General features: G+C 38.7%; 2 protein-coding genes across 2 annotated transcripts in view; both read left to right on the top strand.

The window, feature by feature from the left end:
* ubr3 (ubiquitin protein ligase E3 component n-recognin 3) overlaps positions 1 to 3331 on the top strand; it is a 42976-nt gene extending 39645 nt beyond the window's left edge. Inside the window, exons 37-39 of the mRNA XM_062431469.1 lie at positions 202 to 411; positions 596 to 735; positions 1319 to 3331. Of these exons, the coding sequence (XP_062287453.1) occupies positions 202 to 411; positions 596 to 735; positions 1319 to 1436 (468 nt within the window). The 3' untranslated portion in view covers positions 1437 to 3331. The remainder of the gene's footprint in view (positions 1 to 201; positions 412 to 595; positions 736 to 1318) is intronic.
* Positions 3332 to 10014: 6683 nt separating this feature from the next.
* Positions 10015 to 27712, top strand: part of myo3b (myosin IIIB) — a 59412-nt gene continuing 41714 nt past the window's right edge. The window contains exons 1-12 of the mRNA XM_062431575.1: positions 10015 to 10043; positions 10499 to 10682; positions 11843 to 11863; positions 12509 to 12643; positions 13974 to 14078; positions 14330 to 14429; positions 15020 to 15096; positions 15804 to 15949; positions 21710 to 21775; positions 24520 to 24675; positions 27342 to 27426; positions 27522 to 27638. Of these exons, the coding sequence (XP_062287559.1) occupies positions 10015 to 10043; positions 10499 to 10682; positions 11843 to 11863; positions 12509 to 12643; positions 13974 to 14078; positions 14330 to 14429; positions 15020 to 15096; positions 15804 to 15949; positions 21710 to 21775; positions 24520 to 24675; positions 27342 to 27426; positions 27522 to 27638 (1221 nt within the window). The remainder of the gene's footprint in view (positions 10044 to 10498; positions 10683 to 11842; positions 11864 to 12508; positions 12644 to 13973; positions 14079 to 14329; positions 14430 to 15019; positions 15097 to 15803; positions 15950 to 21709; positions 21776 to 24519; positions 24676 to 27341; positions 27427 to 27521; positions 27639 to 27712) is intronic.

Below are 27712 nucleotides of genomic sequence, written 5' to 3' on the forward strand. Positions count from 1 at the left end.
ACAATGAAGCACACTTTCTTGTACATTTTAAAGTTGTAGGTATGTATTCTTAATGATCACAGTTCTTCTAATCTGGTTATACTAACAAAGATTTTCACTGGTCTGTAGAGGACTTCAGGACAAGATGTTATTGATGGCTGCACTTACACTAAACTGTCACCTGAATGTATGTAAAATATTTCTCTTTCTTCTCCTCTGAAGACCTTGCTTGTCCAGGATCCTCAGTGGGCAGCCCCCCGCCTTCTCCAGCTACCTGACAACTACAATATCATCTTCCAGTACTATCACAGGAAGGCCTGCACTGCCTGCAAAAAGGTGCCAAAAGACCCTGCACTCTGCCTTGTTTGTGGCGCCTTTGTCTGTCTCAAAGGGGTGTGCTGCAAACAGCAGGGTATCTGTGAATGTGTTTTGGTAAGTGTCTCTGCGTTTCAAAAGTAAAACTATATTGTTATCCGTTCATAGAATTCAGCACAAGGACCAACACCTGTTTGTAGCTGTTGACTTAATGACTGCTTTAGCCCACACTTCCTGAAGGATGAATTGAAATAGCCATGGTCCATTTCTGCAAAGCTTACATGTTGCTTGTCACTTGTAGCACTCCCAACATTGTGGCGCAGCTACAGGCATCTTTCTACTGATAAATGCCTCAGTCATCATCATCATCCGTGGTCATCGTTTCTGCCTGTGGGGCTCTGTTTACCTTGATGCCCATGGAGAGGAGGATCGTGATTTACGGTATGTTACATCACATACAGTCTTGAGAGCCACATAATATTATGTGATACTTTTTATACAGTCAAGTTAAAACATCTGCTGTGTCCTGATTCCATATACATACTTATTATACTATACACTTGTCATTGTGTACTATCTTGACTGTTAGTGTACAATAAATCAATACACTTTTCTGTTTTGTACTAATGGAAAATGACGCAATATGTGTGCTGACAGCACGCCACTGCCTACTAAACTTCATACAGATGAAGTTTTTCCAATATTGAATACTTACAAAATCTTCCTCCACCTGTTTTACCACATTCCACAATCTGTTTAAACTTTTCCGGCCAATTCTTTATTGCATTTTCTGAAAAACAATAGTGCATATCAACAGCACTCTCACAAGTCCTGCATTTTGTAGACTTTTTTCTGAGTACTTTTTAGTTTTTAAGTACAAACACACTACTTACTCGAAACCTACCTAGAAATTAGCATCTAGTAAGAATTTGGGACACAGTTCCTCTTTTAAATGATTGTTGCCGCAGTGGAAAAAGCACAGATCTCACTTTCTTTTTTTCCCCCTCTTCCTGCTTCTCTTCAGCCGTGGCAAGCCTCTCTTCTTATGTGAAGAGAGGTATCGAGTGTTGGAGCAACAGTGGGTTTCACACACCTTTGATCACATCAATAAGCGTTGGGGGCCTCACTATAATGGACTCTAAGATCCTCCAAAGTCCACCGAAAACTGCAACCCGTGACGGAGAAGATGTGTTTTTTTTTTCTGGCTTATGTGTCTGCCTCGATCAAAAATATTTGGGAACTTTTGTGTGACGAACACAAACATCCAGCGAGGGTGTTGCTGCCACAGCCTTGGTTTATGTGAAGTTTGGTGTACAATCATGCCTAAAGATTAACACGTGTGTGTGTTTAAGTGATTTCTTGTGTGGTTTTCAACAGGGAGAAAAAAAAAACAGAATTTGGTAAGATCAAAGTAAAAAGCACAACTTTGCCCAGAAATTTAATTGATTTTGAGTGGGCTTTTAAAGCCTGGCATATTTATTTGGGTTAGGGAAAAAAATATATCAAGTGCTGAATGTCCCTGCAAAGTTTGATTACTTTTTGAACCATTTATGATGATGTTAATGCATATCCCTATTATTTATCGAGATGTGCTCTGCTGTGCTGGCATGAGTTTCAAGCTCCTGATGAGTGTAGCGATGTTATTGCAATGTGCACTCATTGTCTGCTGACACGTGAAGGTAGGCAGGACAAGTCCACCCATCAAAACACTAGAGTTTTTTTGCAAACAAGCAAAGGCTCTTTTTATGGGTCTAGTTGCAATCCATCCTCAGGAATTGTTTTTGTTTTTGCTGTTTAAAAATTCTTTTTAGATATTTTAATAAATGCTGCTGCTCATTGTTCAAGTAAGTAATTTTAACTTTTGTGAATATTTTTTTTTCTAAGGTTGTGCTTTGAGTTTAAGGTAGATGGCTGGGAATGTTGACTCAAACTCACTTTAATGTTTAAGGAGGTATGCGGTCACCTCATTGCGCCTGCTACAGTTCTCAAAGTCCTGCCCTATCTGCGCTTTATGTTTCTGGTTGGTTTTGAAGAAGAAACTCCAAATATCAACTGTAAGGAAGCTAAAGCTACAACTGGTCAGAGTCAATGAAGATTCAATGTCATAGCTCCACAAAAAATGTTTAAAAAATATATGAATTAATTACAGGAATTTAAGTAGCATACATTTGAAGAAATGTCATTGCACAGAAATGGTGTCCTGCTGCTGCACTGGCAGATGTGAACGCCGCATGAGAACAGAAATCCTTCACTGGTTCTGTTGAAAACATTCAAGATATGAAACTCAAAGAAGCTCAGTGAAATGTAAGTTGCTTTTGATGAAAAATGCCAATACTCTTCATCTTTCTGTGCTGTCAGGAAAAAAGGTTTTTCCCTTCATCCTTTTTGACTGGAGTCATAACTGCAGTACAGAGCATTTATTGTGATGACTATCCCTTACTCATGCGTCATCTAGCTGTGATTTGTAGTTGCATTCCGACTTTACATGATTATCAGACTTGAGTATCCGTTATACACTGTGCATGACATCCTTTAAGCCACCATTATTTAAGTGTCTTAGCTACTTGATTTTCTGATTATCATCTTTTTTTTCCAGAAGAGAGGAAATTTATCCAGTCGTGCCTGCAAGACTAACATTCATTTTTGTGTGAGTGATAAACAGCATAGCGCTGATATCCCTGATGTCTGGTTTTGAAATGCTGGGCTGCATCGAAGAATCTTTTTAAGGAACAAGTTAACACTTGAAAAACTTCTTCTTGAATTCATGCATGCTGCTTTTCTGTTTACCAAGTTTTCTCCTCTCTTCTTTATCTTTATTTTGCTGTACCCACTTTGTAAATGACCGCAACCAAATAGCCAATGAGTAATGGGTGTAAATTGTAACTGAAAGCTCTTGTGTGTTCTCCTGTATGAATGAAGAGAGAATACAGTACATTACTGTAGGTGCTGACTCAAACTTTCTGAGTTTGACCAGAAAGTATGACTTGGACATTTAATGCAAAATGTAACATATGTGAATAAAATATAAACACACTGATTTGTGTCCTTGTTTTGTTTCCTGTTGTCAGTTTTGTCATTATTATGAATACTTCCAAAATATTCCTCCACCTGTTTCACCACCATCCACAATCTATTCATCTTTTTCCAACCAATTCTTTGTGTACTCACATCATATGAAATGTAGATACTAAAGAATAGATTCACAAATGTTTCCAAGTATGTCTTAAAACATTCATCTAGTTCATACTGACCATCAGAAGATCCCCTCATAAAGCTCCTACAGTGGGACTGGGGACAAAATCCATGAGCAAAAATATTTAAAAGTGTATCTGAAGCTATCTTGAATTTGTCAAATAAAGTGTAAATCTTACACAATAAGCCTTTTAAGTAAAGAAAAAAACAACCCTGTTTTGCACTGGAAGGATTGTAACAAAAAGAGGAAATTTGGAGCTAAAATTAGTAACTTTGAAAGATATTAACATGGTTTGACTAATTTGGACAGCTGAAGCCTATACATTTGCTTCAAAAGCTTTTAAACACCCTTATGCACAGAAGTAGGGCTGGATTTTATCCCCCATCACCTATATTGTAAGTGAATTATGAAGGAATCTCAGGAGGAATGATTACAGTAGGCAAAACCTGTCTCATTGTTCATATGGGAACTTCACTATTCTTTTGACACCTAAAATAAGAAAAAGTGAACCTATCCATTAAAATGCACACATCTATCTCAAACTGTGTCCACCAGGGGTCTCAGTTCACTGGAGCTCAAATCCGAAGAGTGGAGCTCAAATCACAACCTCCAGTGAACTTTTTGAACAAAACGTGACTATATCAGAATGTAGAATGTAGTAGAAAATGATGTGAATCTATTTTCAAAATGCATCAATACCCACCACTGATGTCATTGAAATATTAGTGTATATGACCGTGTTGGCTGCCATATTTTTCATATCTTGTGTCATTTATAGCAGCAAATACTGCAGGAGATATCAGCTCTACTGATAAAACGCATGACATTACACACAAGTACTATGCAGTATTAGTGAATTCTTTGCATATTGTTCAAGTTAATCCAACTAGTCCAATGGCCTTTGTGATTGTGTCTTCGCTGGATAATTGGGTCGAACTTTCATAAACAATAGGGGCCCTCCAGTAATGACCAATAGCAGCACAAAGCCTCTGTTTTATCCCAATTAAGCGAAAGAGAGAAGTACAAAAACCTCGGACTCTGTGCACCAACTTTCATGTTGTGAGATGTTGGTGCTTCAGGCGGTGCTTCGGCGAGCATTGGACATTTCCTACTTTATTCCATGTCCAGGTGGGTACTGCAGCTTCAGAGACTGTGCATAGACAGGTGCAACCCATATAAGGTTGTATTGGTTAGAGCTTCCTGTGTGCAGGACAGCATGCTCAGGTGTATATCAGCTTGCTGTTAATAATTAAAGTCCTTCACAGGCAAATCAGTTCGGGTATATTGCTATGGACGGTAAGCTGCATGTTAAGATATGCTGTTAGTTAAAGCCAAAATACTAAGTTAAAAACTGTCTGCAGTGTTGGCTGTGTTTATCCTGCTGGCAGGAGATGAATGAAAGACTGTGCAGTGATCAGCTGTTGTCTGAGATAGTTTCTCCTGTTTTGCAGATGTTGGAGATGGAAATACGGAGGCAGCAAAGTCAAGGTAGGAGTCCTGTTTCCTCTGTGGGCATGAAGATAATAAACAGGCCTCTGTCAGGATGTATTCAGTGGGGTTCATTGACAATAGCCTACATTTAAAACTGCTTCAACAATTCCACATTTGCAAAATTACAGATATTGAAAGGAGAAAGAATGTTAGAATACAAAATAACACAAAATATATTCAGATGATCATTAACAGGGACCCAACATTTTTGGGTCTGAAACTAATGATCATTTTAATTAATCTGTTGATTATTTTCTCAATTAATCGTTTAGTTGTTTTGTGTTATAAAATGTCAGAAAACTGAAAAATGTTAATTATAATCTCCTACAGAGACATCCTTGAATGTCTCATTTTGTCCACAAACTGAAGAGACTATAAATTATACTGAGGAGCTGGAATCAAATAATATCTGTTTTCTTTTTTCTTAAAAATTACTCAAAATGATGAATCAATTTTCAAAATAGTTAGCAAGTAATTGTTTTGTTGATCGACTAATCAATAAATCAGTTATTTTATATATTGTTCTTATAGATGAAAATAATACAATTTTAATTTTGCAAACCCCTTAACACAACATATATAGTCCTAATTTTGGCTTTGAGATATCACACACAAAATGTGAACATCAAATAACGTAATATGCCACAGTACATAAGTACATAACCAGAGCATCACAACATTGTACATGTTTGTTTTAATAAAAAATTATGTTTTAAATATTTAAAATGGTAATTCTTATTGAGTTTGCAGTGGTCCTTTCTTCAACATTGTACAAGAATTAGTGAAAGAAATGCAGAGGTCAGTAGACTGGAATATGCCGTATTACTGTAAATATAGTTAAGATATATGCATAAATAGATAAACCTGGGGTCTGATATTACACTTCAGTAAACCCTACGGTCATAGAAGGCAAATTATTGTTTTTGTACCCAACTACAATTTCTCTGTTCTGTGTCAACCACAGAATTAGTTATTGTTTCAGACATCAAAGCCAGATAATTCAATCACTAGTAATTTAATCATCTAAAGTACAATGAGCTCCAGTGATGCTGTAATGCTGTAAAGTGTGTAACATCAAACTGCAATTTACACTATCACACTCAATACAGAAATTTCACATTTGTTTTCATGTTTTTCTTACTGCTACTGTCCTACTGTACATCTTAAATGTGTTTCAGTGGTGGTGAAGTAAGCTAATTAGAAATGATCTTGCTGATGCTGCATATCAGGGTCATCTAATTAAAATAAGGATGAATGCTTGTAAACACACGTGCAACGTGAATCAGCTTAACTTTGCATCAGTCATTTAGTGTTGTTGCATTTACACAAACAGGAGCGTTACTCTGCAGTATTGTGTTGTGTCACATCGGTAGCTGCTGAAACAGCTGTGATATTTTTGATTAGATGTAAGAGATTATCATCTGACTGTCATTTGGGTTTTGGAATTGATTACTTTGGTGATGATGTTGGCTTTCCTTAATTAGTTTGATGTTTTGTGTGACCAAAGTTGTCTCTCTGAGATTAGATTATTAATCATGCAGGTGCACTGCTACATTCAAAGAGCTTAAACTTTAAGAAAATGTGTTTGCTTCTGGTTCTGTGAGACTTTGGTTGTCCAGGGTGACAACAAGGGCACAGTGCTTTCGGTCTGGCTCGTGGCTGCAAAGCCTCTTCATATCCCCTTAAAAGGGATTATAGTTCAGAGGTTTTTTTTTCTCTACCGACTTACCAAAGGGTTTACCAACTGGAGTTCCCGCAAGGTTTAACCAGAGAGGGTGGGATTGTGTGAGTTTGATGGAAGCAGAAAATTAGATTACTCACTTTTGCTTTGCACTGTTTCTGGTGACAAAGCCAGTCCCTGTGCTGCAGCTGGTCACAGCATCTAAAGCTGTTACCACCTCCAACCATTACTGAACCTGGGAATTATGTAGATGCACCATAAACACATGTGTTTGTTGAGCAAAGAAACAGAAGTGAGGGCATATTTTTAATTACAATTATAAGCAAAACATAACCTAGGTTGTACATATATGTCTCTGACTTTAATGTGTAGTTTGATGTTGATTGCACCCCACCCCCTAGTGTCCCAGAGCAGCATTTTGAGCACCAGATGCAATGTTCCGCTTTCAGATATGCTGACACAATGCCGTAAACAAAGGGTAACCTGAGCGTTGCCATCTGGGAGCAGTGGTGTCCTGTTCTTAAGCAGCAACAGTGTATCTCCTGTCCATTTAAAAGAACAGCATTTTGTCTTTGCTTTGCAGCAGTAAGACAAAAAAGACAGCAGGTTGAAGGGAAGTCTGTTACATGAAAATCCCACAAGCTTCCTAGACTGGATGTGGAGGGGAACTTAAGTTAAATGAATAAACTCCAGTTAGCACACATCAGTCAATCTTTCTCAAGAGTCAAGAGGTTCCCAACTTGTTTGGTTTGTGACCCTTTAAAACAAGGCAAGTCTCCTCTTTACAGGCTGATTTTCTGACTGAGGTCTGGAGAAGGGAAAATGTCCAGTAATGAAAAAGAAGATTAGATAACAGTGGAAAAAATGTAACCTAATTTTGTGTAATGTGCAGTAATTTTTTTTCTTTCGATCTTGTGACCTATTCATATTGTGAACCACTGTTTTAGTTCACTGTCATCAACGGAGCTGTTTGAATTTTGTATCAGATTTTGTGCCTTTTTTTAAATTTGCCCAACCAAAACGAACCAGAAAAATACACAACAAGACACATGCTGTACACATTCTTGATAATGCTGGTTCAATAAAATTCAATTTAGCTCTTTTTGTCACTAGTTTCCTCAGTATTATCACAAGTTGAAAAACAATTCAGTTAATTTAGATGTTGGAAAAAGACTGTGGTGCAATTCTGCTGATAGTAACAAAGCTCTTTCCTGCTGGAGTAACTATCTTTTCACTTTATTAGATCCCTGGGGTTTTAGACTCGTAGCAACAAGAACATCTAGTGTTGTGTTTTTTCAAGTGGAATAATGTCTCACTGTTAGCTGTTGTCACTCAGCATGTAAATTCTGTTAATAAAAACAGTATCTTTAATGAAGCCAGACCCAGACTCAATTATAATCTCTCAAAATTAGACTTAAACAAAGGAATTTCTAACATACTTCTTATCTTGTTTTTTGACTTAATGGACAGACCTTCTGAAATCCTAGATTCTATAATAACTACAAAGACATCAGAAGTCGCCTGTTGAAGCAGCAACTTCTGAAAGTGTAACAGTGACATTATTTACAGAAGGTAGACAGGCAGGATTCACATGACCTGGCAACTATCATCCACTTCCTGGTTACCTGCGTGCAACCTGAGATGCTTCATATCAGCCTCCATTATGAGTGGATACATCTGCCACCTGGATATTTAACTCCGATGCAGATCAGGTTGCAGATTACCTGTGAATTATTAATCCCTATAGATTATCATGAATTAGTCTGGGGCGTTTTTTGGCATGAGGGAGAGACAGACACTTTCACAGAAGCAGGTATGTATGACTTATGGCTTTATGATCTGAGTGTTGTTGACCTTTGAGAAATATGTTAAATAGGGAATACATGGAAATGAGTGAATGAGCATGTTGATGTGCTGGCAGATTGTTACTGTGGAGGAAATGTTTTTTATGATAGGGAAGTTATTTGAGCTGGTAAAGTCTGGTTGTAGTTTTACTTTAGTTGCACAGGAATAAACATTAGAAACTGAAAGTTATTGTACATTTAAACATAATTTGCTGAAAACAAAATGGTCTGCACTAACAGACTTAAACCTTTGTTTTCATTAGATGCAGGAAAAGGTTGATGTAGTGCAGGTGCTGCGGAGGAATATGAGAAAAGTGGATGACGGTGTCTTTGTAGCAGGTGACTGGTTGTGTGTTTTAAAGCACTGTGTTGATGCAGAGCAGGTTAGACACATGTGACACAAAGTGGCAGTAATGAATTGCAAGTAAACAGGTTTGCATCTTGTTGATTAATAAGGCAAGTGTGATGCATTATTCACAGACTGTCTAAGGTGGGCGATTAACTTCAGAACAATCATTGATGGATTATTAGACTGGAAACCAAACCGGACTCTTCAATTTCATAGTCATCTAGTTTTTTAGCCATTATTATTTTAAATATGTGATATATGAACATGCACATGTGCAAAAGGCTGCTATCACACGCCTCTCATTGAAGGTCACAGTGAAGGATATCAGTTGGATCTCTGCGCTGTGTAGCGGTATATCTTTCTAATATCTACCCGGATGCCATTGCTCAGCCTGCATGCACAACAATTCATAAATCTGTCCTCATGTGTGAGTTGCCACAGATCTTGAGGGTTAAACATCATTCACATTTTTCCCATCCATCTGCTGATCTCCTCCAAAACGACTTCCCCCTCTTCCCTCCCTCAGGGTCACGCAGCCTCCGTGATGCATAACACGTTTATGACAAGTGGAGCAGTCTTGTGATTGTGCACAAACATTCCTCTCCATCATGTTTATCTGGAATATGTGTCACTTTCCAAAAATGGGATGCATGTATCCCAACATGGCAATATCATCTACTAATCCATCATGTTAGTTTAGTTACCGTCTCAGCTGTTTTGACACTTCGTGCTTTGCATCATCGGTCATACGTGTTGTATTTGATCACAGAAATATCGCTTGAAGGATGATTTGTGTCGGGCTTTTTGCGTCGCTGTGACATAGGTTGAAGACTTGTAAATAATTTTACAAAAAGCTCAACAAAATAATCATTTTTCAAAACTGTTTGTGTTCAGAAGGGGGGGGGGGGGGGGGGCGGTTGGTGTTGGTTCACTGCCCATTCAGGTCAGTCAAGTTAATCTCTGTCCAATCCAATTGATCTTGAGGAGATTGCACTTCTTAGCGGGCAGTGACAGAGACAGGTCCCTGTGGAGAGGGCTAAGCCAGCGTCTCTGTGAAATGCCACTTGTTGCCTGTCCTCTTGAGGAAGCAATTGCTGTTGCTACTGGTGCTGTTATATTATGATCACTAAAGACTCTTTAGTTATAATTTTTCTCAGCACTGATGAGTCAGAAGAAAATAACACTTGCCATGTAAGTAGAGCACTGTCACTCCCCCTCCTTCAGCCATCTTCCTTGTTTTTGCTTTGATTTCCTGCTTTAAACGTGTTAAGTGTCTCCCCTGGCAGATATCGTTGTTTCGCTGCACTGAATGAGAAGGCCTTTGGGACTAAATGTACTGCTCCATGCAATACATAAACATTAGCCTGTACACAGTTATTACCTGCTTCTCTGTGATGTCAACAGGGAGACAATGTGTTTTTCTGTCTTCCTTCAACTTCCTTCAAAACTCTACCTGGTCTGTTGTGATGCTCAACTGTTAACACTTTGTTCTACAAAAAGAAATGAGTGTTAGAAAGGGATGAACATTTCCCTTACTCTCACCACAAAAGTATTTTTTAAGCAATTATTTGATTTTGGCTTCATCTTTGATTTAAAAACATTTCATTCACCACAAATATTTATCTAGCATCGTGTTTATCATCTAGCAGGTCACTGTATGGACTGTATCCCTACAAGTCCAGCATGATTGGTGTGGAGAACCTGGGAGATCCATCAGGTAACTGGGATATAGTGGAAACCATTGGTAAAGGAACGTATGGCAAAGTCTACCGAGTGACCAACAAGAAGGACGGGAGTGAGGCAGCAGTGAAAGTGCTGGACTCGATCAACGTAAGTCAGATTAAAGTGTGTTTACTGTGAAACTGCTATGGCCTCTGTACAGTATGCTGTCTATTATATAAACCAATGGGGTCTTTGTTTTTATCACCTTAAGCAATTGAGAAGAGAGGAGCTGACTCCATGGTTGATGCAGAATCAGTTCATTATATAATATATTAATTTGAAGTATTAGTCTGTACTTCATATAGTTCATCGAAGCATCCAGAAACTCATTCCCTCATTAAATCTTCCATTTAGTCATTTAATGCGGTGGTTCCCAACGTTTTTGGCTTATTACTCCTTAAAATGACCAACGACAATCGTTTTCTCTCCTGTTTCATTAGAATAATTTTTAGAGCCCATCAGAAGTAAAATGATTTGGTAATTAGACAAACAGCAAATAGAAATGTCTGGGAATTATTCTGTTTAGCAATATTTGTTTGCTTTGTGCTAAGAGTGTTGTGACCCCTCAGATTTATATTATGACCCATTGGGGGTCCCAAGCCCTGTGTTGGGAACCACTGATTATGCAAAGTGCATAAATGTACAGTATACCTGAGCATCTTTTATTGTGCCTCATTATTTACCTGAAGATGTAGCTTGTACTGCATGTATAACATTTTGTAAACCTCACAATTTAAAGGCAACCTAGAAGCATGTGATACTTGGGGACAGTTTTTGTTAGTGCAGAGTCAAATTAAAAGTTACCTAAAAATCTAAACACTTAACACTCTGTATCTTTAAGACTTCTCAATAAATGTTCTTTACTGACCTGTAAATGTTTTAATTGAGCCTGTATCTTGTTTATTGTCTTTATGACTCAGCATATGTGCTCAGCCAGCCTGGCTTGTATAAATAAAGGTTATATAAAACACAATGAATACATCTGCTTAAAATGTAGTTAATTTACATGGGGGACAGATTATAAGAGTGAGCATTGATGCTGTTTTCCTGGCTAAATTACATAATATGAACACTAATCTGATATCACTGTGTGTAGCTCCCCACTGTATGTTTTTATTGCTAGTGTTGGTGCGGGAGCGCTCCTCTACCATCCATTATTGACACTTTTCTCATAAATGCTAGAGCTCATAATGACAATAGTGACGAAAAAAAAAAAGATAAGACTAAAACTACTGTGTTTTTCTGTATATTTGTGTGACTTGTCTCAGTATACGAGCCATTCAAACAGAGTAAGTTTCCTCCTCTTCATCTTGATGCAGTTGTACTTGTTCTAGTGATATAAATCAACGTCTCCCCTTTTCATTTATTTCCTGTCATGTTAAGTCGGCTCTACCAGAAAGTGTAGCTCCTGCATTGTGCTGTATCTTCTCTGTAAATCCATTCATTTGTCTGCGTGATAAGGACGCTGTAGTCTCCTGCATTGGCATTGTATTGTGTTAGAGAACTTGGTCTGAGGCAGTCCTGTGATCGTGTCAATGAAACAATCCCCAATCCCGGCAGTCCTATCAACCATGATGCTCTCCTGATGGCCATGAAGATGAAGTGGCCTCCTCTCTCATCCCTCTCCCTGATTAGCCTGCTGAAACTATCACTCAGACATCCGAGAAGAGAAATTCTGCCTCTCTCACTGTTTCTCTTCCCTCCCTCTGAGATTTACTTTGATAGAAAAGCGCTTAAAGAAATACTTTAGCAGCCAGGTCCACCCCTTCCTTTGTCACTGAGTTTATAGCCTAATCTTTAGATTTCTAAATATATTTCAGCAATTACTTGGTTTTCTGCTGTGTTTCAAAATTAAACCAACCAGCATAAATGTAATTGTTTTAATCACTGGCTTCTATGTTCCAACTTTGCTTGTTTTCTGGTGTTGTTGAAAGGATGTGGATGAAGAGATAGAGGCAGAATACAACATCTTGAGGTCCCTGTCCAACCACCCTAATGTGGTGAAGTTTTATGGCATGTTCTACAAGACAGACAAATTATCAGGTGGACAACTCTGGCTGGTACTGGAGGTGAGTTCCTCGGATACGGGATCAGAGTTTACTGTTTTTTCCATTTGCATCTTCTTTCCTTACAAGTAACCCAGCAGAAAACTGGTTAGATCACTGGTTACTTTGTTCTCAGTAAAACTGCAAATAAGCTGACTGTATTGTAATATTATTACTGAATTTCAAGTTGTAATATTTCCTACTACTCAGTAAGTTACAGTAAAAGTCATTATGACTGTAATAAGCACATTATTGGCCAACACTGATCCTTACATGCTGCACTATAGTCTTAACTAAAGTATTAATAGTTTTCCAGCTGTGTGGCAGTGCTAATAGTTGTGTTTCACTTAAAGGTACTCTTTGGCTTTTTTGACCATTAGCGGCGCTGTGGAGCATTTTTTTGTTGAGTGGGTCCCCATTTTGTGTTGCTCTATACACATTGATACATATTCCTGCTGACTACACGAGATGTGTAGTGAATAAAGTTATAAAAAAGGAAGAAAAATAATACAAAGCTGCAGAGAGAGTTAGCTAACGGTTGATGGATATCTTTCTTCCCCTGGAAACATCTCATCAGTTGCTGCATGTCAAATCGTAAAGTGGCATTTACCTTAAAGATTAACCAATTGAAAGAAGAGCTAGAGTATCCCTGTGTTTCATGCAAGCAAAAGGCAGGAAAGAAGATGACTGCAAGCTAACAAACGCAGGTTTCAAAGTACTCAAAAATTATGATTTCCAATTGTTTAATGAGGAAGAAAATTATTTTTGGTGAATGTGTTTGTTTACAAGACTACTCCACAGGATACTTTTAAAGGACCAGTGGGTAGAATTTAGGAGCATCAAGTGGTGCGTTTGCAGATTGCAACCAACTAAATACCCCTCCCCTTCCAAACTCTCTAGAGCCAGTGTTTGATTTGTTCATTTTGGGCGACTGTAGAAACATGACTTGGTGGAAGAGGACCAGCTCGCTATGTAGATATAAAGGGCTCATTATAAGGTAATGAAAACACAACAATTGTTATTTTTAGGTGATTATACACTTAAAACATACTTATGAATACTATTTTCCATTTCTGCCAAGTGGCATTGTCCTGCAAGATGCCACTAAATTCTACACACTGGTCCTTTTACTGGTCCCTTCCAAATATTTCATTTTTGTGTCTGATTTTTAAGACTCTGGAAAATCTTCTGTTTGTCACACAACCCACCTAGATGAATGTTGATGCTATCAGCTGCCATGTGATGCTGTATTGCTTCCTCTTGCTTGTGTGTGTGGGCTAGCTCTCCACATGAATCATAATCTAGAGTGGTGAGTGATGGACGAGTCACTGGAGTTTCTCTGTCTCCCTCCCAGCTGTGCAACGGCGGCTCTGTCACAGAACTCATCAAAGGCCTGCTCATGCGAGGCCAGCGTCTGCAGGAGCCCGTTATCTCATACATCTTATACAGTGCCCTCTTGGTAAGCCGGCCCGCTGCAAAGCTGCTAATGGTAGGGAGGAGGTGGGATGCAAACATGCAGAGTGTGTGCTCAGGATTTATTTTCAGCATGAATAGTGTGGCAGGCAGTAATGAATGCCTCTCCTCCTGACCCGCTGTGGGAGTTCTTTTATATAGTTTGTACTGCTCAACTTCTAATGCATTGTATTCTCATTTAATGACAAATGACTAATAATGTGATTCATGCTGAGCACCTTGTGTTTCACTTAAAAGGGTCTTCAGCATCTGCACAACAATCAGATTATTCATCGTGATGTCAAAGGCAACAACATCCTCCTGACGACTGAGGGAGGAGTCAAACTGGTTGACTTTGGTAATGATCTTTAAGAGACAATTTAGCCAATTCAGGGATTGCAAAAAGAGACAAATGCATCAAAGTCTGAGAAATGTTGCTTTATCTTTTCTCTGAAGTGTAGATAAATCGATATATCACTGATCTATGCGAAATGTCTGCAGCACATACCTGCAACATTGTTTGTCCAGGGAATATAAGCACAACATGCTCCACACTTTAGTCCCTTACTCACCATAACATCTTTTTATTTCATGGAGCGTAGCCTTAACCCAAGGCTATTATTGCTCATCTAAATTGCATTATTTGATCCTTTGCATATTAAAAGAAATCTGTTATGGCAAATGACTTTGAGTCACCCCCAGGCATGTTTATGGAGATGAAGTGGACTCGTGCTGATAAAAATCTGTCCTACATAATTTGAAATGATTATAGCCCATTATTATTACTACTTGGCAGGTTGCCACACTAAATTAAATGGCAGGATTTATTGATTAACTCATACATTTAGACTTTACATTTTATTTTTTATTGATTCTTATATTTTAATCTTAATTATTAAGATTAAGTGATTGAAATTTTTTTTCTTCTTTTTAAAATTTTTTTTTTAGGTGTTTCAGCTCAACTGACCAGTGCAAGATTGCGCAGGAACACATCAGTCGGGACCCCATTTTGGATGGCACCTGAGGTCAGAGTCCACGCTTCAGTTACCACACACATGTTCTTCTCTAATAATGCAGCAGTAAAGTAGCACGTGTTTCAGTGCCTGAGAATTTAAATGAGCAAAGTCTGATATGTGTGTTACAAAGAGAGAGCGAGAGAGGGAGAGAGAGAGAGAGAGAGGGAGACTCAGTTATTCCTGCGTGACTCTCCTCTGTGTCATTGTGTATTCTCCTCCACGGGCGCAGCTCTTGAGGTCGCCTCAAGGTTAATAGCTGGGAGTCTGTTGCCCCCAGCCTACTCTTTGGCAAAAATGAGGTGTGGTGATTGGGCTGGTAGGAAAGGAGTTGTGTAATTGACACTACATTACAGCTGTGTAATGTAGTGTCAATTATAATTATTGACTGTGGCAAAATAGGCTCATACCAATGCCAACTGAACTGACCTACCTTCCAGTGTTTATAGTGAACAGATTTGTAAGTAAGAGGTCGTTGTAACGAGTGAGAAGCTTTATGATCCTTTTTTAACTTCATTTTAAAGCTGTTTCTCAGTTTCTTTCAGATGGTATTAATGTGATAAAAACAAGGTGCTTTATTTCAGGACTATAAAAGAGAAAACAATTAATTATCCCATTTAACTGGCATATGTCTGCAATTATTTTAATAAAAAATAGATTTTAGGACTCAGTAAAAGTCTTAATGAGTTCAGATGGTCAGTGTTGTGTTATGTCACCAGGTCATAGCCTGTGAGCAGCAGTATGACTACTCGTACGACGCCCGCTGTGATGTTTGGTCGCTCGGCATCACAGCCATCGAGCTGGCAGACGGAGATCCCCCGCTGGCTGAGATGCATCCAGTGAAAGCACTTTTCAAGATCCCACGGTGAGTCCACTAGAGGGCGCTCCAACTACACAGCTGGAGGCAGCAAACACACACACACACACACACACACACACACACACACACACACACACACACACACACACACACACACACACACACACACACACACACACACACACACACACACACACAAGGACACTAAAACACTGCTTTCCACTGTGTATGGGGGACAATGACAAACTGAATTTGACAGTAGAGGTAGAAAATAACAGGGGCTTTCCTGAAAATTGAACAATTTTACTCTAAATTGAAATGTAGAATATGGAAAGACAATAAATCTATTGTGGTTTTATTTGTATTTCTTGCCAACACTGCATGTTCATGATTTCTCCCTAAAAGGCAACATCTGCTAAATAATCTGTGTTGGAAAATCTATGTCATAAAAAATGTAGACATGTTTGGCCTTAAAATTACTGTAGTGTCTCAATCTGTAAAAATATTCACTGCTGGAGACAGTTTGTGTCTGATGATCATTTGAGAGCTTAGTGGCTGCACGCGGTTGACCTTTTGTTATCAGCACAATCGCACAATTATCTCCCAGTTATGTAGAGATATGCCCTTCTGATTGCAATTTGCATTGGTGATTAGCTCCATTCACATTGAGATGAGGCTGTCACCTCCTCCCCATCACAATGTTATCTCCTCCCTGCCAAGCCAGAGGAGGAACAAGTATGCCTTGTGTGGCAGGAATTATGGGAGCACTAACGCAGAATTTCATCAGCACCAGATTGTAAAATAATTACAAGAGCAGGGACAACAAAGAGCAGGACACCTTGTTAAAATGCATCCTACCAATTCAGACTGAGGGTTTTTTTCAGACCTTATTAAACATCATGTTTTGAATGGAATAGATGTAGCTAAGGGTTTGTTTGTTTGGGTGAATTTTAAACAAGCAACCTGGATCTGGATGAGCAGTTTCTGTCAAAGTCAAAAGCAGCAAGTTTCCTGATCAAACAGCCGTCCTAATGAGAACGGGCACATGCATTTCCCTTGTCACTGTCCAATCCCATTTTATTAGTGCTGATTTAAGTACAGTCTAGGATGTTAATAGAATTTGACATATATCATTAACTGTCATTTCTCAGTCTCTTTTCAAATCAAAATAGATATTTTGCCCTTTTTGTTGGAATTGGGACCTTTTATAAGCGGCTGATGTGTAAGTCGCGGCTATTTTGTTGAACCATGAAATTATTCTGTTAACATGTCATTTATCTTGAATATATTTTCGCATCGCTGCAACATGGCAGACAAAATCACAGGGAAAGGTGTTGTAAATTATGATTCCTGTGTGAATGACTTTCTAAATAGGGAAATGTGTTTCACCTTTGAGTCTTTAAGTGGTGCTGAGAGTGATTTATGATGAAATCAGAGCGACTCATCTTTACAGGTTTTGAAGATTGTAAAGTTGCTGATTCCCCCCCCCCCCCCCCCCCCCCCCACTATTTAATACTTCACAAGCCATTTCTGAAGTATTGTCCTTGGGTAGTGCATGTTTTATGAAACCCATAGAAGCACTAAAACATGCAAGAAGCATTTTCATCATTCTGATATTTTACAATTGCACACAGTAATGTGTTTCCAGGCGAAAGGATTCACTGTCATATAGTTAATCTTGCGTGTATAATCCACTCGATCATTTGTCCTCTCTGGAACACATCTGATAGTAAAATAAAATAAAATAAAAATACACCCTAGTTGAAGTTCATGTTATACATTTCCTTAGGTGCTGTAGCAGGGTGCAGTCAGCCTTTCGTGGTGGAACTATCTGTCATGCCTTCGATGCTGTTTGTTATTTGCAACCTTTTCTTTCCTTTCTTTCTTTCTCTTTCTTTCTTTCTTTCTTTCTTCTTTCTTTCTTTCTTTCTTTCTTTCTTTCTTTCTTTCTTTCTTTCTTTCTTTCTTTCTTTCTTTCTTTCTTTCTTTCTTTCTTTCTTTCTCTAAGAACGCCACACTGCATAGTCTCTCTTGTTAAGCTGAAAATTGAATGGCCCCTGATGAGGACCAAATAAACACCCAGTGCTATCACCACTTTGACTACAGGGGCTAGCAGCAGCCATGTTGTCACTGTTTTGGTTGCACTACGGGAAACATGCTCAGGTGGAAATTATTCTAGTCCCAGCAGGCTATAAACGATAAGAGGAGCTCTGATATCTGTCAGAGGGGACGCTGATGAGCTCCATGAATTAGGGTCACCTTGGTGCTTGGTCTGTTTGTGCCTCAGAAATATCAGATACCTGAGGAGTTGTGACTTACACCCATTCCTTTTAGTTTAATTGTTTTTTTTAATGCAAAAACCCAACGCTTATGTGAATTATTCCACTAGTTTCTGCTTTTTGTTATGATTAAAAGTAATTGAGTGTGTTACAGTGTGTATGACAGATATGTGCTCATCATGATGACCATGAATGAAGGTAATGGAGCATGTCAGAGGGCAAAGTTGTAAAATCATCAACTGCAAAATTAATTACAGATACTCAAGTCAAAAGAGGGTCTTTGATATTTAATATGCTGGAAGGTTAATTGCTTGAGCCAGTATTCTCTGGCGAACACAGTGTCCATGTAACATCGAACCAAAGCGTGTCTAAAACGTGTTGTAAAAAGGTTAGAAGCAATCGCCAAAGACGTCCAAGGTTGTGTTTATTCGGCCAAATCCCTGTAGATATTAAGCAACGTATTTAACAGTGCGTGTATCTGTCTGAGCCGAGACCAGAACCAGCGGGACAGAAGATAGAAGTAAATGATGGCTTGTCAGAGGCAACAAAGGCTAATCAAATCATGAGCTCAGGGAGAGAAATCCAGACCAGTGTGCTGGGGAGAGACAGCTCTCCTGGAAAAAGGCAGTCGGTGGAGAACAACAGCCAGGGGTGAGAGATCTCAACACCTCTTCTGACACATAGAAGGAAATCTTTCAAAAGGTGAAAAATCAAGTTTAGAGTGAATGTCAAGTATTCTTAAATCAATGCACGACTGAACTATGTAGGTAGTAGTAAAGTAAGGGTTCTTGCAGATTAAGATTCAAATAAAAATAGTTCACACTTTTCTCGAAAGGCAAAAGTGTTCGTTGCTGTTCTGAGCGGCCACCTTCGAAAGCAAAGGGTAAAACAGCCATCTTCTAGAGGGGGGAAGAAACGATAATCATTTAAATATGGGGATAATGGCTCTTTCAGAAAATCTTACCTCGAAGGCATTTATAGTGTTGCACTCAGGTATGCGCACAAAAAGTGACAGAAGTAATTGTATGAAAAATGGAGAAAAAAAAGACCTGAGAGAGAAAGAGGTTAAAATCTGTTCATGTGGTCAATTGATGCGTGAAGTGTGTGTGGCCGTCAGATTGAAGGTTAAAAGAGTCTGTTTCAGTTTCAGAAATTGTCAGATGCAACATACTGACGCCTTTAATGTACTTTCAAGAAACTCTGTAGAAAAAAAAGACATTTAACAAAACTGAAATATTTTGCAATCGATAGCCTGTCAGCTTTTTCAGTCTGTCACAGAAGAATGCCAGAAATAATGCTGACTTAGAGACTGTGTGCATGCTGCCAATGTTTCAACAGATTGCTCAATATTACAGTGAAAACAAATCATTCAAAAGAAAATTCAGATGACCACAATGTCCTTCCTTAATCATTTATATTAAAAAGTCTATTTAGATAGAAAGCTTATACCATAGTGTCACAGATTTCCCATTATTAGACATTATTGCAGTCTTGACCCCTGACAGGTGATCACTGGCTGGTTGGGCAACTTTCCAATCATCAGTAAAGGCATCTCCGTCTTTTGATGCAGTTATTTTCCTGCTCTGTGTGGCGTTCAGCACTGCAGCATTTTGGGATGCAGCCGCCAAAGACTTGATAAATGTAGCGGCGGTTCTCCTTGTTCATGCATGTATGCTCAAAGAAGTGCTGGTGCTCCGGCTGCGGTGATGGATGAGCTGAAATTTTTAAGCGGGTGGTCCGTTCGCTGACTAAGTCTTTATATTGGGCCTTCATACTCATTCTCTGTTAAGCTTGTTTAAAGGCCACTGTGTTACTGCTTTAAGACACCAACGCTCTCTACAGCGTGACTCTCAAGCAAAGAAATACATGAATCTTGTTCCAGTTATTATGAATCCTTTTTTCTTCTTTAACCACATCACTGCTCACCTCTTATTCTCCCCAGGTTTCATCAGGACGGGGTCGCTTCATGATACATTCACAGTATATTTATAACTTTGCTGAAGTGGAACAATTCAACACTGCTGCTTGTTGTTTTTGCAGTTTCATCACCTCAATGTTGTCTGGTTCAGTGGACTTCATTTGTGGAGAGCAGACAACAGAACTGATCATTTCAGGGTTTTATGTCTTAATAATGATGATTATAATGATTCCAGCTCTCCACAGCATTTGTTTCATGTGTTAAAATATAATTTGTATTGAATTGACATGATTATGTTGAATTTAGTGCAGCAGTCTAAGTTTAAGTGTTGAACCAAATAATAGCTTGAATGAAGAATAAACAATACTTACTACGGGAAACAGGAATTAGGAATTCTGCACACCAAGTATCATATTCAAATATTGCATTGGCCTGAATTTTGTCTTTCCTTGTGGCTTAGTTACAGCCGTCAAGTGCTGTTGAAACTTCTCTGATTTTGCTTCAATCCACTCTGAGGAACGTTTGACAGTACAAGCTCTGTCTGGACCTAGATTTGAATAAGCCATTTGTGTTTACAATATGAGCCAGCACTATCACAAATACTGAAAGGAGAAAAAAAACTGCCTGAATTTTCTAGGCACAATGAGCGCACTTGACAGTGTTATCAGTAGTGTGCTACTATATTGACTTTGTAATGTATAAGCAGTATGGTACAACATCAAGGCGAGAACATGTCTTCAGGCTCATATTAGAGGTTGCATTGAAGCAGTCAGTTACTGGCTTTGATCTGCACTTTGCAAAGGATTGCCTGTCTGAATCCTTATCAAAGACTCTACTAACTTAGTGCTGCAGAAAATGACAGATTTTGTACCCCAACATCCTCCCCATCCTTCTGAAAAAAGAGAGAAAAAAGATGTTAAATATGTTGTCGTTTAATGTGTAACTTCATTTACATTTGTTTTTTTGTGATTAACAAAATGAAACAGTTCATTGTTAATTCAAATTAATGCACCTTTTGTCTTTCACTCTAGGGAATTCGTATTCTATTTGTCATTCTGATGGCTTTGTAAAACAACACACGAGAGCTAATTACTAGTTAATAAATGTCTCGACCAGGTCTGTCAGTGTTTGGCTGACAGTGACAGAAGGCTCAGCCTCCAGCTGTCAGACTGGCAGCTCCTGGTGAAGATGACTGTACTCGGGGCCCGTCCAGCCTTGGCTCCTCATACAGACCTGCCTGCTGTCATCGTGCACACTTGAAAAGTGTTAGCCTCATTATAGATGGCCTCCGTAAATGCTGCTGACAGAGGTATAACTAGCTCCCATAACTTTTGGCTCCCAATGGCAGATGCTTGCTGCCAGACAGTGGAGGAGCAGTTATCATTTGTCACTTTTTTCTATGGCTGCCACAGACCTGGACACCGACCAGCTCGTCCTGGGACCAAAAACCTCATACTCTGCCTGCCAGCGATCATTTGTCAGCTAACTCAAGACATGATTCTCAAAGTGTAGTTTCCAGCGAGGATCATGTCATTTGATTTATTTGATGAAGTCACTGTTTTTCAGATATTATGCTGATTATTTTTTTATGTTGTGATTTTGTTTCAGAAATCCTTCCCCTACATTACGAACTCCAGAGCAATGGTGCAGAAGTTTCTGCCATTTCATTGGACAGTAAGTGTCGTCCACCTCAATGAATCAACCTTTGTCCTCTTTCTGTCTGAAGACTTTTTGGAAAAGTGTTGACAGCCGATATCAAACCTTAATGTCCTGAGAAGAGTCTGACCCTTCCTTCATTGTTGAGGTAGTCACTGATATTTTGGAGTCATTAACAATATATTGGCTTATATAAGTTTTTTACATACACATCATATAAACAGACACATTTGGTAAGGACCCCCTGATTTAGTTTAAGAGTTGGTTTGATTAATAAATAGTTATATTTTGAGTTGTCTTGGGGAAGATAGGGGGTGGATCGGATGGTTTAGGGATGATGCAGGAGAAGTGATGTGCATTTGTATTTACGGCAAGATGCAACACAGTCTTTCAATTAATATGTCTATGTGCTACATTCAAGTTATGACTTGTGCATCTATTTGTGAATATATTCATGCAAAAACTGAAGAAAAGAAAAGAAACAATTGCCAAAAAATGTCAAGAGTAGGATATTTTAGCTACAACCAAAAACTGTTATCATTAAAGATGACAGTAGAGACAGTAATCTGGAAATTTTAGCTATAAACTTCACCAGGAATATACAATTACATGTGTGTATATATATATTTACTAAATTTCATTTGATGAAAGTGCTGCCTGTAACAATTTATTGAAAAATGTTTTTTGTACGTTACATTTAAATCTGTGAATAATGCTGAATTCCTGCTTTCATTACTTTACTTATGCAGCCTTTAAACCCACAGTGTAGAACTATTACATATAAATAAACGTCCGTTACATTCAAGCACTTAACAAACGAGTTCACTCAATGTTGATTCTGCCTATCACCAGCAGATAAATATCTCTGTACTTCACCATATACAGTTTTTAAATCTGGTGTTGTGTTTAACATTCACATTACTTTCTTTGTATTATTATCAGCAGCTCCTCGTGAAAACAACATTATTCAGTCATAAATATTTTATGTAACATTGGTGCCTTATGAAATTATAAAACTTACATGGGTTCAAAGTTGTTTTAATCAGACTGAGCAGCAACCCCCAAACATTAGCTATAGTCCACTGTCAGTGAACAGCAATCTGCATGTAAACTTGAAGGGAATTGAAATTGATATTTTATAGGCAGATTCAATCAACCCTCTTGTCTTTCTGTTCATTGACTTTAATTTGCGTAAATCTGCTGCACAGGATTAAACTGAAGCACCTGAGTTATCAGTTCTATCTGAGGCCCTGATAACTTATCATTCCCTCCACTGTGCAAAGCTAATAATGCCAACGGTAGCTTGTAATGGTTGCTCAGAATATACAACCTTAATATCGGTAGTGTAGAGGTGTGTGAGCCTGAACCATAATGAGAAAAATAAAATTCAATTTGTTTGGAGAACTATTTGTATAGACATGGTTTCTGGCTAACATTTATGTCGGCATCAGTGCAGGTTTGCGTTGAAATGCAATAACTGAAAAGGAGTAATTGAAATAACAAATTCACCATCTACCTTCAGGACCTCTTGACTTATTTTGTGTCACTTGAGTTATTGATTGGTCAAGACAGAATCGAAGAGTATTACGCCTTAAACCAGCCAACGCACTTTGAACTGGTGTTAGTTGTTACAGTATATTTTGCCATTGCAACTGTTTTCATTGATACTTTTTGGATTGCAGCTCTGTAATCAGGGTTAATGGATTGTGTGGTATCATATCAGCATTAATCTCCCCAAACAAAGCCCACCAGAGTTCCATGTGGGGAGGCTAGACAATGTTATCAAGCTTTGCAGGCTGTTTGTGAAGCCTTTGCAGCCCTGTCAGGCCGGGGGGGTGTTTTTGGGGATAATAAATCCATCACCAGCGTCTGCACTCGTGCAGCCAAAGAGCTGACTTCTGTGACAAAGTGGCCTGCCGTTCAGCTCCCCAGCAGCACAGCACTGCTAATAGCAGCAACCTCTACTTAATGTCCTGATGCTAATGAATTCATGGAATTAACTTTCAGAGCTGAACAAACTGATAAAAGAAACTGAATTTGAGTGTAGATTAGGTGGTAGGAATTAGATTGGTGTTTTTCTCCTATCTTGCCTCTGCCTGCAATTGTTAGTGGTGTAGTGCTTACACACGCATTCAGACGTTTTAAGTCTTTAGCTAAACAAGTGAATGAACAGAACAAACGTGGATTGTTGATGAATGCATTCTGGAGTTCACATGGTGATTTCAAGTCTTTTAATTTAATATTTTTTTGTCTCTCAATATATCAAAACTGTCAGAGATGAAAGAAAAATGTGTTTTTCCATGTGTTGTTTTGCACTGGGGTGTGTCTGGTGACAATATGTTGTGAGCATTTAAATCAGCAGCAAACTGATGCTGTAGTGCAACTGCCAGCCCTTATCACAAAGTGACATCACCTATTGGCAAACACTGCACATCACAGATAGGACGTACTGCAGGGCCATGGCAGGGCTTGTTTGGACTCGGGGCCATGGTGATAGTGACCATGTGGTACACAGACATAGAACGACAGATTAGTGACCCAGACATTAAAGAGGCTCCCCACTGGTGTGAAAGTCTGTCTGAGCTGATCCTGACAAATCAGGTTTCTACAATGTTCAGGTGACTGCGCAGTTTATCATTAGCTGATTTGAGAATCGGTAAATGATAAAGTGGTAGTGAGGTTTTGTCTGTCTTTCATCTATTTTCTTTACCGAATACTAGCAAGGAGATGAGGTAACTTTGTGATGCTTTTGTGTTTGTGAGGTGTCTGATAAAGGATTTTGAGGTGCGTCCATCTGTGACCCACCTCCTGGAGCATCCCTTCATCAAGCAGGCCCACGGCAAAGATGTAGCACTCCAACAGCAGTTATCCACTCTCATTCGGGAGCAACAAGAACAGGGCACCACAACCAAAACCAAGTAAGTGTCTCAAAATGTTTATTCTTTTTAATTTTGACCTTGCAGAAGAAAATTGATATGCTGAGATGACGAAGCTGGTTGCTTGATTTGTGTGCTGTCAGATAGCAGACAGCACTGACTCAACGGTGATATTATTTCTGTCCAGCAGGGGGCAGACTCTCATCTTCTTACACTCCACTGAAATGATGATGAGCCCCTGTAATGGACATTACAGTATGTGATTAAAGAGAAGTAAGGGGACTGTGACTAATTCAGAAGGAGTGATTGTGCTGACTAACCTTAGATTAATACCATTTAGGTCAGTGGATGTGACAATCATCTGATGGGGAATCCTCAGTACAAAGCATTTCTCCACCCGTGTGATTAAACTAATGATTGAGTAAATATTCTATTTAAGATTGATTTACTTCTGGAGACTTTTCAGCTGTACACTCTGCTTTTCACTTGTTTCAAACAAGCTAATCAGATTAATGAAAGTTTAGTTTTTCTTTAAAGATTATAATAGCAGCAATTGCACAAGTTTTTAATGTTTTGTACAAAATTATAAATATGTATTTTGGTATAATTTGTAGAGATTTCATCCTAAAATGTGTCGTGGTGAATACTTCACCCAGACACTCTCAGCGAGTGCAGCGAATGACAGAGCAGAAACTCTTTGGTTATTTACTGGCGAAAAACTGACTTTGGCAATGCTTAATCTTCATTATAAAGGAGTTCGCTGAACCTGCCCTTGACTGAGAGTCTTGATGTTGTGCCAGCTCTGTTTACTCCCGAGAGTGTGCAGAGTCGGTGCCTGAGCCTGATCCCGAATTCCTGTCCACAGTGAAAGTGGATAATGGGATTAGGAGCTTGTAGGGCGAGAACTGGGCTTGCCTGGTTTAGTCTCTCATGCCACAGATCAGCACACAATGACTCCAGATAAGAATAAAGACATAGTAAACTTAAAAGTAGCTGCCGTAGGTGGAATAGTGTTATTTACTTCAAAGCAGGAGAGCAGTAGAGGCCAACGGTCTCAAGTCCCTCTCTAAAGGGACGGGATGACAAGTATTCACTCTATAGGGACCACATATGGAGCATGTGACTTTATTTCTGTGCTGCTACATTTACACTTTATTCAGAATGTAAAAATGAATAAAAAGGCAGAGGACGACACAATTCTTAACCTGAAGCTGAAATATTTTAATTCATGATATGATTGATTATTTATTATAGATAGATCTTATAATGGAGGATATTTTATTGTTATTGCAGTTTTCAGGATCGAGAAGTAACCAGAAAATCCAAGTTAATCCGTCTTTAATTGTTTTATGACTTCGTCAATGTGTTGTACTTTCTTACTGAAGATGTAAATCTTTTAAAAAAGGCTCAAATATATGTGATTTCACTTTTAGAAAAGGCTAAATAATTTCTTTAAACTGCTGAGTAGTGAGTACTGCAGTTTTTAGCAAAACTTATTTATTAAAGGAGTAAATTATGCATTTGTTGGGGACTATTTTCAGCTGCGCATTAATATACATTTTGTCAGTTAGTGAATATTTACAGCAGCAGGATGTGGGACTGACTCAAAATAAACTTGAGTGCCCATGTTCATGGTAACGAAGACACATGTCACCGAGTCCAATGATGTGGCTCATTGATGTGTTTTTTTTATGATATATGGATGGCAATGTCGGTTAGTCCACCACTTTACTCCAGACTGACATATCTCAACACCTATTTAAATGTTTTGCTGTTAAATTTTGTACATACTTTTATGTCCACTTCAAACTGAATTTTAATAACCTGTCATCTTTTAACTTTTCATCTAGTGCCATCATCAGATCACAATTTTTAATTTGGCCAATAGTTTGGTTTATGACACAATACCTATGAAACTAATGACATTCCCATCAGCTAATCAGCGAATATTAGCATGCCAATGCACTAAACTAAGTATGGTAAAAATTCTACTGGCTAAATATCAGCATCATTGTAATTGTGAACAGCCAACTTTAATATTGGTATAGTACATTTTTAAATGTTTTTATGTGTATAATTTCCCCATAGCCTTGAATAACTATTTTATGTGCATTACATCACACCATTATAAAATGTATGGGTTTAGTGCAGGCGGGGCCGAGGATATAAACCCACTAATGTAAATGTGCAGTGTGCTGCACAATGCAGGAACAAACCGAGAAGCAAGAAAACCCTCATTCAAATGAATGGGCTATCTATTGGCTGTAGGCTGTCAGTCTAGTTAGTAGATTTTGGATTATGATGAAACTCTATGACAGGAGAATAAGCTATCATGCTTTGGCCACACAGACAATACATGTTTGTAGTCTATTAAGCATATTTACATACATGCACTATAGGCCCACACAGACCGAGCTCTCTCTTGCTCTCATTCACACACTCTGGTGTCCCATGAGGTTTCTCCAGTCCCATGGAGCCAGCTGGCTCTGTGCTGACCTCTGCCCCCCGGGGCTCATTGGAAATTGATAGGTCAAAACACAGATGAAGTGCAATCAAAGCCTCTGATAATGGGAGATGTGTCCCCTGGGAAGGGCTTCACACAAACCTTAAAAGTGACTGGGTCTTACATATCACCAGTCAAACTGTTTTCTCATTCGGTGGTCACTTTACTGCTTTCTGATGCATTATCATGTCTTGGCTTCATACAGGCACGAACGGATCAATACTCGTAAAACCCTCATAATAGAGAGCTGTCCTGATGATGATCTGGTAAACCTGGAGTTCTTAGATGAGGTAAGATTTAATGTGTTTATCTCATCGTGTATTGATCGGCCCTAGGTACAATATTCTTCATATAATGTGTTTTTGTTTTTAAAAATTTTCTACAGGAGAAAATAATCAGCCATCTCCAGAAGAGGTTTGATGAGCTGCAGGTGTACACTTACGTTGGTGACATCCTCATCGCTCTCAATCCTTTCCAAAATCTCAGCATCTACTCTCCCCAGGTTAGTTATGGATGATTCACACAACGTTCTCAGTGGTTCTTCCAATCGTATGGATATCATAAATGATTGCTCAT

The sequence above is a fragment of the Scomber scombrus genome, chromosome 13 (genome assembly GCF_963691925.1).
Source record: "Scomber scombrus chromosome 13, fScoSco1.1, whole genome shotgun sequence".
NCBI classification, from domain to species: domain Eukaryota; kingdom Metazoa; phylum Chordata; class Actinopteri; order Scombriformes; family Scombridae; genus Scomber; species Scomber scombrus.